The sequence below is a fragment of the Trichechus manatus genome, unplaced genomic scaffold (genome assembly GCF_000243295.1).
Source record: "Trichechus manatus latirostris isolate Lorelei unplaced genomic scaffold, TriManLat1.0 scaffold00007, whole genome shotgun sequence".
Taxonomy (NCBI): Eukaryota; Metazoa; Chordata; class Mammalia; order Sirenia; family Trichechidae; genus Trichechus; species Trichechus manatus.
In genome coordinates, this window is record NW_004443943.1 from 21,940,617 (window position 1) to 21,953,550 (window position 12,934).

General features: G+C 44.9%; 1 protein-coding gene across 1 annotated transcript in view; it reads right to left on the reverse strand.

Moving 5' to 3' along the window:
* Positions 1 to 3,502: 3,502 nt before the first annotated feature.
* PDLIM1 (PDZ and LIM domain 1) overlaps positions 3,503 to 12,934 on the reverse strand; it is a 48,034-nt gene continuing 38,602 nt past the window's right edge. The window contains exons 5-7 of the mRNA XM_004369960.2: positions 10,922 to 11,073; positions 4,510 to 4,627; positions 3,503 to 4,044 (exon numbers count right to left, since the gene is read on the reverse strand). Coding sequence (XP_004370017.1) covers positions 3,858 to 4,044; positions 4,510 to 4,627; positions 10,922 to 11,073 — 457 coding nt within the window. The 3' untranslated portion in view covers positions 3,503 to 3,857. The remainder of the gene's footprint in view (positions 4,045 to 4,509; positions 4,628 to 10,921; positions 11,074 to 12,934) is intronic.

Sequence of the window (12,934 nt, forward strand, 5' to 3'; positions counted from 1 at the left end):
GTTACTGTTACATGAGAAACTATCTGTTCTGTAAGCCTTCACCTGAAGTACAATAAAATATTAAAAAAAAAAAAAAAAATGAAAGAAAGAAACCACCAGCCTTTAGGTTAGTAGCTGAGCCCTTAGCCATTTGGGCCACCCAAGAATTCCAAGTCTTAGACTTTAGACTGTAAGATACTGACACAAAACACCACAGTATTTTAAAAATAATTCTGGGACAAAAGCACAGATAAGAAATACAGGCCAAAGAAAAGCATTCTTGTTTTTATATATAGTATAATAACAGCAATAAAAGAAAAATTCTACAGTGATATGATTTCAGAAAGTAGAACAAACATGACTGAGTCACCAGGATAAAAAGTTTGGAGGGTGGGACACTGGAAGTAACCACATTCTTCTGAACCCAATCTTCACAGTTTTACTAACAAAACATAAGAGTTTAATCAAACTCAACTCCTTTACATGACACTCTCTGTGTTTGGCATACTTGACCTGACTATACACCAGTTACCTAAACGTTTAACATTTTCTCCTACTATTTTAGGCCCTGGCCTCAAGGATCAGACTAGTAAGTGAGGGCCTGTCTCCCCAGGGACAGCACAGCCAGGTCGTGCCCAGCCTGATGTAGCGGCCCACAGAGCCAGGCATTCAAGGATCCCAGTGGTCTTGGGGAGAGAAGATGCAGCTCCATGAGACCTGGTGGATTTCAGGGGCTGAGTCTACGAACTTGTGTTACACGCAGGCCTGCTCCAGCCAAGAGAGCAGTTGGGGTGAAGGTCAGATATCAAGGAGGTCACAGAGCAGCAAACCCATGACTCTGGGACCTGGTGAAGTCAGGAGCAGAGCCACAGGAAGTGTGGGGAGGGGCAACTGGGCAACCCCAAGGAAAGGCTAAGCATGTGGTGCCCCTCAGTTGTGGTGGGAGTGGGAGCAAACTGGCTGAAAAGGAACATCAGGGAAGGTTAACATGGGACAAAGGAAATAGTCATATCCTAACTGGGGTACATACAATAATCGAAACTCAAGGAAAAAGATCTGAATTTCATTGTATCTTAGTAAAAAGAACACTGTGAAATATAATTCCTAATAATCAGCTGAAATGCAATACTGTTGCCTAATTACCTGAGTTATGGCAAAGTCGGTATTCTAGAAACTTGCCTCTCAAAATGTGATTCATGGACCAGCAGTATCAGTATCACATGGGAGCCTCCTAGAAATGCAGGATCTCAGGCCTCACCTTAGGGTATCTTATTAAAATGTAGATTCTGATTCAGTATACCTGGGGTGGGAATGCAAATTCACAGCAAGTGGTCAAACCAGAATGAACCAATTCAAAGCCCTGATTTAAAGTAAGGCCTAATTAACTTCAAAAAAAAAAAAAACTAGACTGTTCACAATAGCAAAAAGATGGAAACAACCTAGGTGCCCATCACTGGATAAATGGATAAACAAATTATGGTATATTCACACAATGGAATACTATGCAACGATAAAGAACAATGATGAAGCCCTGAAACATAACATGGAAGAATCTAGAGGGCATTATGCTGAGTGAATTTCGTCAGTCACAGAAGGACAAATATTATATAAGACCACTATTATAAGAACTCAAGAAAAGGTTTAAACACAGAAGAAAACATTCTTTGATGGTTACGAGGGTGGGGATGGAGGGTGAGGGTTAGTCACTAACTAGATAGTAGACAAGAATTATCTTAGGTGAAGGGAAGGACAGTACACACTACAGGGGAAGTCAGCACAATGGGACTAAACCAAAGCTAGGAAGCTTCCTGAATACAATCAAACAATTCGAAGGGCAGAGTAGCAGGGGCAGGGGTCTGGGGACCATGCTTTCAGGGGACATCTAGGTCAACTGGCATAACAAAGTTTATTAAGAAAATGTTCTGCATCCCACTTTGGTGAGTGGCATCTGGAGTCTTAAAAGCTAGCAAGCAACCATCTAAAATGCATCAATTGGTTCCAACCACCTGGAGTAAAGGAAAATGAAGAACACCAAAGACACAAGGAAAGTAGTAGCCTAAAAGACAGAAAGGGCCACATAAACCAGAGACTTCATCAGCCTGCGACCAGAACTGGATAGTGCCCAGCTACCACCAATGACCGCCCTGACACAGAACAGAGAGTCCCTGACGGAGCAGGAGAAAAGTGGAGTGCAGAACCCAAATTCTAGTAAAAAGACCAGACTTAATGGTCTGACTGAGACTGGAGGAATCCCAGAAAGCACAGTCCCTGGACTCTTTGTCAACCTAGAACTAAAACAATTGCCGAGGCCAACTCTTCAGACAAAGATTGGACTGGACTGTGAGACATAAAATGATACTCGTGAAGAGTGTGCTTCTTAGCTCAAGTAGATACATGAGACTAAATGGGCAGCTCCTGTCCGGAGGTGAGATGAGAAGGCAGAGAGGGACAGGAGCTGTTTGAATGGACACGGGAAATCCGGGGTGGAAAGGAGGAGTGTGCTATCACAGTATAGGAAGAGCAATTAGGGTCACATAACAATGTATGTATAAATTTTTGTATGAGAGACTAACTTGAATTGTAAACTTTCACTTAAACTACAACAATAAAAAAATATTTAAAAAAAAACTAGAGCTTTAACATGAAGTCATTTTCTTCCTGAAAGGTTTCAGTTCAGGGTTTTGTGGCACTAGAACTGCTGCTGTCTAAACTGTCAGTGGTGTGTTCTAGTTTCAGAGATCTGTGGTATGAAATCCTGGCACTGCCACCCAACTAAAATCCTTATACTCGAGTAAGCACTGACAGGTTAGCCCCTTCATCAGTAAAGGTCATACACTATTACTCGTGGTGATGAACACTGCTTAAGGACGGATGCTGTGCTCTTTGGGAGGGAGGGTTATTGGCTGAAGTGCCCTGTCCACCTCTCATAACAACTGCTTAGTCTCAGTCTCTGGCTGCTTTGGGCAAATGACTCCACTAGGGGTTAGTCACCTGGAGATGAACTATGGTGATCTCAGATCCAGACTCAAGGCTCCTTTGCTGAGGCTCCCAGTTTCTTGTGAGCAGGAGGCATTTGCCAGTTCCCTGAGCTCTCTGTAGGTTTAGTACTGCTGGCCACGTTTCTGAGTCTGCTTCCCTTCACAGCGGAGAGGGGTTGGGGTGGCAGCAACCAGCCTGGAGAAGGATTTACAGGGAAATATTTTAAGTTGACTGGTATGGCTCCTTACCTATTATTTGGGAAGCTTTCATCTCCTTGGATAAGCGCCAAATACAAAGAAAACAACATTTCATCCAAACATAACTAAGTATCTTACAATGACAGCAGAGAAAGATAATCTGGAGCAAGCTTCAAAGAAACGTAAGAACACTGGGCAGTTCAGATGCCAGTTTCCTCACACCTGGGGGAAAAATCCTGCACATCTCAGAGAAGTGGAAAACCCAAAACGCGCATAGGGGCCTCAGAAGTCTCAGCAGGCTTGAGGTAGGAAAAAAGACACATGGTCCAATGATAACAGACATCACACTGCTTCAGAGTCTGTAAATTTATTGAGTAAAAATGAATCAATGTCAGACATACTAAATTCAGTCTGGTTTAGATTTAGCTGATGTCCACTTGCAGCAGAGAACTGAGTTGAAGACAAAACACAGTGATGCTGGCAAGGGGCACAGAACAAAACCACCTCCCATTAAGTGTAAAAGCAGGCATCACAAGGCCAGTGTGAGTCGGTTAGCAAAGGCTGGGGGACTCCAAGGTTAATGAGCAGGGATCAAACCAAGAAAAGCATGGTGCTTTCAAGAGAGGAAAGAGCCAGAACACGTAGAGAACAAACTGCAGCAGGGGCTGGATGGAGAGCAGCAGTCGGTGCAGACCCGCTGGGTCACTTGGGGAACACAGTGATCACATCGTAGCCCTCAGGCGGCGTGACCCGCTCCCGGGCGTGCTTTTCACAGTAGATTTGATCCTCCACGAAGAAATGGCCCTTCTGTTTCAGGTTGGTGCCACAGTCAGTGCACACATAACACTCAGGATGGCGGTGCCTGTCCCGCAGCTTCACAAACACGCCTCTGCAGGAGTTGGGGAGGACAGAGGCTCATTAGTTACAAGCACCTGCAGGTGGCACCAGGGCTCTGCATACTCCTTTCTGGGCTAGGGACAGGACTTACTCTGAGAGGTCCATCAAAGGGCAGGGCAGCACCTCCCTTCCTGGTCTCCATTCATAAAGGGGCTTCTCATTCCTGAGGTCCAGAGACATTATTCTCAAAGTTCCCCCGGAAGCCCTTCCTACTTTCACAGACCAGCCCTGCCTTCTCTATTTCACATGTCTATAACCTAAGGGCTCTAGGGCCAAGGAAGACCTTCACCTCTTCACTCTGGGGCACAGGACCCACCTACCTGACCTCTCTTTTCCAATTTTCCAGGTAAGATTTTTCCCCTTCGTACCCAAAATGTACAACATCCAGCAGTTTCTGCATTTTTATGACTTACTCAACCTGCAGGGCCTCCAAGGGCTGGGGGAGGCAGATACTCACACAATGCCAGTGCCACATTTGTCACACATGGGCAACTTCTGAGCATTTCCAATTGATGCAGCCACTTTGGTGACCGGAGCCTTAACACTTCTGAATCCTGAAGGCTTGTTGGGATCCCCTAAAATGAAGAAACACTCAGGTTGGCCAGGAAGGGCAGAACTGAATAAGCATCATTTAGCTTTCAGAACCACGTAACGTTCAAGCAAAGTCATAAGCACTGGTGTCAAAAAGACCTGACTCTTCTGTGTGAGCCTGGGCAAGTTAGTTAACCTCTCTGGTCCTCAGTCTCCCTTTCTATAGAACAGGGGATCATTTTTCCCTTCACTGTTGTACAAAAAGATGAGAAAATCTACCTAGGCCCCCCGCACAGTACCTGGCACATGGTCAGCCCTCAATAAATGGGAGCGAATTCATATTAGTAGGAGCCTGGGTAGTGCAAGCAGTTTGCAACTGGCTGCTAACCTAAAGGATGGCGGTGCAAACCCACCCAGCATTTCCATGGAAGAAATGCCTGGCAATCTGCTTCCATAGATTATAGCCAAGAAAACCCTATGGAGCAATTCTACTCTGTAACTTATGGGGTCACCGTGAGTCAGGGGCCAACTCAATAGCAGCTAACAACAACCTTATTATTACTGCTGTTACTATATATTCAGCTGGCTGTGCTTCCATAGCACTTATTTTTTACTGTGATGTAGTCTAGCAGAATTGTTATATTCGTCAGTGTCTTAGTTATCTAGTGCTGCTATAACAGAAATACCACAAGCGGGGGCTTTAACAAACAGAAATTTACTCTCTCGTGGTCTAGAAGGCTAGAAGTCCGAATTCAAGGCACCAATTCCCAGGGAATGCTTTCTGTGTCAGCTCTGGGGGAAGGTCCTTGTCATCAATATTCCCTTGGTCTAGGAGCTTCTCAGCACAGGGACCCCAAGTCCAAAGGACATGCTCTGCTCCCAGTGCTTCTTTCTTGGTGGCATGAGGTCCCTCTCCTCTCTGCTTGCTTCTCTCTTTTATATCACTAAAGAGAATGACTCAAGATATAACCTAATCCTGTAGATTCAGTCCTGCCTCATTAATATAACTGCCTCTAATCCTGCCTCATTAACATCACAGAGGTAGGATTTACAACACATAGAATAATCACATCAGATCACAAAATGGTGGACAACCACACAATACTGGGAATCGTGGCCTAGCCAAGTTGACACACATTTTTGAGGGAAACAATTCAATCCATAACAGTCAGCTATTTACACATGTCTCTCTGCCTGGACTGCAAATTACTTGATCACCAGAACCTTGTTCTATTTACTTTTTAACACCCCATGGAGCCTTGCACAGGGCTAGCAAATAACAAAGGCTCAATAAATACACGGTATGAATGACGAAATGCCACGACAAATGCCATGATGGTCTCTACCTTATTCCAACACACTTTGGCCAAAAAAGCTGGAGAAGGCTCTACAGGAGTGTTGGTTCTGAACAGGCACCTGTGAGCAGCCCAGGCACCATGGAAGACTTAATGAAATCCACAGGCCAGGCCCTCCCCCAGACCTGCCAAATGAGCATCACCAGAGCATCATCTCCCGATTCTGTTCTACATCCTTGGTTAAGATCCATTTCTTCAGACTAATGCAGCTGTTCTCTCAGGCTTGATTGTTCATCAGAATCACCTGGAGGGCCTGGTAAAACACAGATTGCTGGGCACACCCCCCAAGTTTCTGATTCAGTGGGTCTCGAGTGGGGCCCATGAATTTGCATTTCTAACAAGTTATCAGCTGTTGTTGACAACGATGGCCCAGGAACTTCACTTTGAGATCCATCAGACAAGAGCAAAGAAATGGCTCTCAGTGTGAAGAGAGGGGTAAGGAAACGGCCGTTCCATAACTGCAGCCATGCTGGGCAGTGCTGGGGCGCTTGTATTTTTAGAAAATGCGTCCCTGTGAGTTGGTCAGTGCTTCTGAACAAAAAAATTGAGAAATGTGTTCAGACAAGGGGCATTTATTAACTGTTTTGGCTGAGTGTGGTAAGCTGTATATTTTGTCCATAATCATCCATACCCTCCCCACCTTGCATGCTTCCTTCTAGATTAGGTTCTTCACCCCAGGGCATTTTTGTCCCTGTTGGGAACATTTCTGATTGACACCACTGGTTGGGAGGACAAGTGTTACTAACATCTAGTAGGTGAAGTCCAGTTGTTGTTGTTGTATGACATGGAGTCGATTCCAACTCATAGCCACTCTATAGGACACAGCAGAACTGCCCCATAGGGTTTCCTAGGCTGTAATCTTTACAGGAGCAGATGGCCAGGTCTTTTCTCCCGCAAAGCTGCTAGGTGGGTTTGAACCACTGACCTTTCAGTTAGCAGCTGAGCACTTAACCACTGCACCACTAGGGCTCCTTTGTAAAGGCCAGAGATGCTACAAACATCCTAAAAATGAACAGGACAGCCCCACAACAAAGACTTACCTGACCTAAACTGTCAACAGTGCCAATTGCCAAGGCTGAGAAACTCTGCTCTAGGTGGAATTTGCTTCCCCATCTCACAGTGGGTTTGGCCACGTGACTTGTTTTGGCCAATGGAATGTGAGCAGATGTAAGCCATGTTTAAACAAAAGCACTAAATGCATTTCTGTGGTTTGGCCCTGTTCCCATTGAGCTTCTGCCCTCTGCCATGAGAACACAACGCCCCAGAGAGCGATTCCTCCCTCCACCTGGCTCCCAGAATGAGCCAAGCCCAGCTCCGCCAAGCCACAGCTGACCAGTAGCTCTCATGTAACATGAGCAAGAAATGCACTTGCTGTTTGAAGCCACGGCTAACTAATGTGCGTTATTTCAAATTATTAGTTTGGGCTACTTTTCTGGCTTATAGGGAGCAACAAGAGGGCAGCCTCCTGAAAATTTCCTTCATAATGTCATGGGGCTAAAGCAGCAACCTAGGCCTTTTGGGCTGTTTATCACATAACTCAGTCAGCAGAAAAGTAGCCAGGAAAAGGCAGGAGGTGCAGCAGTGCAGAAGAAGAAAATCCGAGGAGGGATATGAAAGCCCTACTTGGGAGAAGGAGAATTCACATCCCATTTTGGAATGAAGAAAAGCGAATGCGAAAAATTTGGACACAGCTGGGGTGGATAAAGCCATCCTCACTAAGGTTTGTCCAGCCCCAACTCCCGTTCTGCAGCGCCATCTGCTGGCACAATTTTTTCCTCACTTATCCAGCCAACACTGCAAATTGAAAGAAATGTCTCTTCTTTCTTCCCTCTCAACTGGTGTTGTGTGCTGTCCAGTCGATTCCAGCCCAGAGCAACCCTATATGACCGGGTAGAACTGCCCCCTTGGGTTTCCTAGGCTGTAATCTTTATGGGAGCAGATCGCCGGGTTTTTTCTCCCTTGATGTCTCCCTTCCACTTACCAAAAGTCCCCTTTCTCCCTTCAGTTTTGGATCAGAATTTATCCTCTTCCTTTACGTGAAAATTCAATGCAAGTACGTAGTAGGAGGTACAGGAGAGACTACAAGATCCATTCTCTCCTTCATTTTTAGCAAAATCCTGATTTTCTTCGGGGCAAGAAGACAGCCAGCCTAGCGGGAGAAAACTATAATTCCTAGAGCACCTTGCAACTAAGTGTGGCCATGTGACAAAATTCTGATCAATAAAATGGAAATGGAGTAGTGGTGTGGGACTTCTGGGAGGGAGGGAGAAAAGTGACTCATCTGGAATGGGGGAGTCACTAATTTGCCCTTTTCCTCTTTCCTGATGCCTGGAAGTGGGCATGATGGCTGGAGCTCTAGCTGCCAGTTAGGACCATGAGGACACCCTGAGAATGAAAGCTGTGGGCTTGGCCGATGGAGCACAGGACAGCAGAGTCCAGATCTCGATGAAGGTGGAGCTGCCAACTCCACCTCAGAGCAGCTTCGTGATCTTGGGCCTCAGGCTTGTCTCTATGACCTAAGGGCATTCGGCCAAATGAGCTCTGCAGTATCTGTTTACATCCTAGTTTGGACTGGGATGGACTGACTTTTCCTCTTATTTGATGGGTTTCACACCCGCTTACTCAGAGTAGAATAAGTTGTGGTTTCTCAAATGTTTTGACAAAGCTGTGCTCCTCAGACTTGCCCCCCACATCATTTGTCAGCCTGGCCTAATACCGGAACTTGATACAGACTATGGTTCATTACTTCCTGTTATGGATTAAACTGTGTTCCCCCAAAACATGTGTTAGAAATTCTAACCCTTATACCTGTGCATGTAACCCTGTTCAGAAATAGGATTTTCCTTGTTACGTTAATTAGATCATACTAGAGTAGGATGGGTTCTAAATCTAATCGCTTGAGTTACACAGGGAAAGAAAGGAACCATGGGGGGTCGTCTACAAGCCAGGAAACCAACGAATGTTTGGGGTACAAGGAAGGAATCAACATGGCTGAGACTCTGATTTGGACTTTTACCCTCTAGAACTTTGAGAAAAATTTTTGTTCTTTAAAGCCATCCACTTGTGGTATTTGCATTACAGCAGCACTAAGAAACTAAGACACTTCCCCACTGCAGATATACTACAAGCAAAGGTGAAATTGCTGGTAGAACAGTGTCTTTTTAGCATAAAAGAAGCACTTTCTTCCTAGTTTCCTGTGGGTGTAAATTACCACTCCCTCTAAAGAACCTACACAAATGGAGAGGAAGCCTAGGTGTTGAGTGTGTTCAACAGAGGAACTGTCAACTCAGCAAGATCTCCTCAGGAAGCCAAATCTGCAGCTGGGGCCTTTGAGGAGGGAGGTTACCCTTGCAGAGAGCGGAGCACCTCAGCTCTGACCCTCACTGGCTGTCCTGAGCAAATAATCAATCCCTTTGGAGCCTGGCTCAGGTGGTCAGCCCAGCAGAATCACCAGGTTTCCCTCCAGGGAGTGCCAACTCTCTCTCTGCAGGTGGGCACACTGCGGAGTAGAGAGGAGAGCAGCAGAAGGAGCCTGAGCCTCCCAGAAAGGGACAATGGCAGAGTGTGGAGAGCTGGGCATTGCAGGCCACCAGGAGACGGTGCAAAACCCAACTCTCCAGAGAAGTCATTTGCAGCTAGGCTGACGGCAGTCACAAGATGTGCTTCTTAAAAATATATATTCCGGGAAGGTAGGTGGCCTGAGGACTGCTGATCCACAGGTCACCTTTGTGAGAATTATAAAAAGACATCCCTTCTTCAACACTTCCATCCATCACAAATTTTTCATAATATTAGGTTGTTGTTAAAATAAGATGCCTTTACTGCTATCTGCTTGAAAATTATCCCAATAAATATATAGTAAAGGATGAATACTATATGCTCTCACTTACATGAAATAAGCAAATACATGTAAACCAAAGACTATCAGTGGTTACCAGGGATCAGAGGAAGGAAAAAAAGAGAATTTTTGCTTAGGGGGCATTGAGTTTATGTTAATGGTGACAGAACAATTTGAAAAAGGTTAGCAATAATGGTTGCAGAACATGAAGAACGTAATCAATGTCATTGAATTATACATGTAGAAACTGTTGAATTGGTGACTGTTTTGTTGCATATATTCTCACTGCTATATACATAATATATACACTATATACACATACACACATAGCGTATATGATGTCTACAAATGCAAAGAGTATCTGTCTCCTTAGACCTGCAGAATCACACTGGGTGGCCATGGGGCCTCGGGCATCAGAGCTCACACATGGACAAGCTAAGGCTGACCTGGGGGCTCTTTTAATCTGGTTTCAAGCATAATAACCATCATCAAACACCTACTCTGTGCCAGTCACAGTGATGGGTGTTTTGCACAGTTTATGGCATTTGATTCTTGCAACAATCTTTGAGGAAAGGATTGTTAACCCCGACTGACAGATGAGAAAACAACCCCAGAGACACTCAGAGTCTTGTCTAAGGTCATAGGTGAGGAGGTAGCCAAACTGGGGACACAGGCCCTCAAGGTGCCACCCAGGCTAGGGCAAGAGCAAACACATGGCCCCAAAGTGAGAGCTCAGTGCCTGTTTCACGGTGCTGCTGATTCATTTTCATTCTGCTTGTCATCATCCCTGGCCCTCACCCACTTGCCCTTGCCAACTACCACAGGAACATGTATGTGGGCTCAAACCAAACAAAAGGGCCAAAGAACACACCAACAGGATCCCACAACAGTCAAGTTCACTCTCCAACCTCCACATCCTAATCTACACATGACAGGAAGCAGTCAACCAGGTACTGAGCTTCTTAAACAAAGGCCCAGGCAGGAAGGTGTGTCAGGTCCCCCACCCCACCCCTGCCACCCCATTCCCTCCCTTTTTGTGCTCCTTCCTCCCACTCCAAGCTGTGCTCATCTGTGTTTCATCAATGACTGACCTTTACCTCAGGCCTTGAACAAGGGCCTTTGACCACATACATAGGGCTGATTACCTTTTTCCTCAGACTCCAGAATTTCTTGCAAAACCAGGAATGAAGTGGACTGTTTCGGAGGCTCATTTAACTCCTGTTTCTCCTGAAGCATCTTGTAAACTTCAGATTCTTTGTTGATGACGAGGCCGCTTGGAAGCTGAGAATACTCTAAGCTGTAAAGAATGTTTGGTAATTCATTAGGATACATCATAAGTTAGAAAAAAAAACTCACCAGGCACCCTCTCCAAGCAAAGACACCCCTGAATCAAACGATAGACAGAAATTACCCCAATGAGCAAAACCCTCTCTTAACATAGTCACAAACCTGCCAAGAGTGTGAGGTATATTTACAGTCAGAGCTGGCTGCCGCTTCAATGCACTAAGAGGCTATTTTTCCAATTAGTCTTAGTAATTCAGTTGCTTTCTGGCCTAATCCCATGGAACAGGAATGCCTTGTTTCTTTTTAAACTACATGAAAAACATTATGTCAAGAGAAAATTTAGAAGAGGAAAAATGCCAACCACAACGTGACCACTAAGAAGTCAGCTGGGTCCCCTCAGCACTGGCCACATGCATTCCATTCACAGAGCAGAATCCCAGCGTTCTTTGGTCCTAATTATATCACAGATACTTCCATGACCCTGTAAACTCCTCATAATTCTCATGTCAAGGAGCTCCAGTCTTCTCACCTACAACATGGAGGTAACAATACCTTCCTTGCTTAGATCACCAACTTGGTAACAAGGATGAAATATGAAAGTGGTTTGTAAACTGTAAAGCGCCATTCCAACGTAAAGGAGGGGGCAGAGGCCTCCACTCAGGCTCAGAGACTAATTCTCTGCTCTCTCTCGCTCCCTTGGGGCAGCCTGCTCAGCCTTCTGGGCCACTTTCAGTACACCACTCAGGTCCCCAGCTGGAAGCAGAGTCAATCACAGCAATGAACTGCCAGATGGTTCCCTTTCACTCCATATTCTCACAAGAAAGGACAGGGCCCCAAACTGTGACATAGGCTTTGCTGCTACCAGGGAAGGTCAAAGGTTAAGTAGAAGGACCCATCTACCAGGGAAGGTCAAAGGTTAAGTAGAAAGACCCATCGGCTAGCCACTCCTGCTGGCTGTGGTTGGAGGAGGGGAAACCAGCCATGGCTCCGCTGTTCAAACCTGCTAGTCTCTGCCTTTGTCTCTCTCCCTTCCACCTGCCTGCCTGTGAATGAATGCCACCTTTAGTCAGCAAGAGCCTCTCCAGGGCAGGTGATGGGGCCTCCGTGAGGGGCAGTTTTCAATAAGAACCATGGTCTTCCCTCTGGCCTACCTTTTCAGCCCTGTTCTTTGGGTTATATGCTTGACTCTTTCTTTGGGTTTTGTGTTCTGAACTTGCCCTATAATAAATATATTACATTATTTTTGAGGAATCTTTTCTCTATTACACTTAAAACTATTTTAAAATCAAGATCAGAACCATGGAATGTTCTTGAGAAGAATCTTTCATCTTCTTTGGTGTATGTTATGTCTGGAAGCCCCAAAGGGAATACTAAAAATGAAGGAATCAAAACCACAAGGTCATCATGTCTTCTTTCAGCAAATAACTCTTTAAAGTATTCCCATGGTTTAAAAAAATTAATCTTTTTTCTCAAATAATGATAATATCTTTCTACCAGATGACTATTTATAAAGAATTTTCCATATTCATTCCTTTTTTTGATGCATTAATATACTTAATTCAAAAACAATATCCTATGACAGCAGTAAACTCATACCTATCAATAATTTCGTTGAATGTAAGTGGTCTAAATGCACCAATAAAGAGACGAGGAGTGGCAGATTGGAGAAAAAAGCATGATCCATCTATACGCTGCCTACAAGAGACGCATCTTAGACTTAAAGACACAAACAGGCTAAAACTCAAAGGATGTAAAAAATATATCAAGCAAACAACACTCAAAAAAGAGTAGGAGTGGCAATATTAATCTCTGACAAAATAGACTTTAAAGTAAAATCCACCACAAAGGATCAGGAAGGGCACTATATAATGATT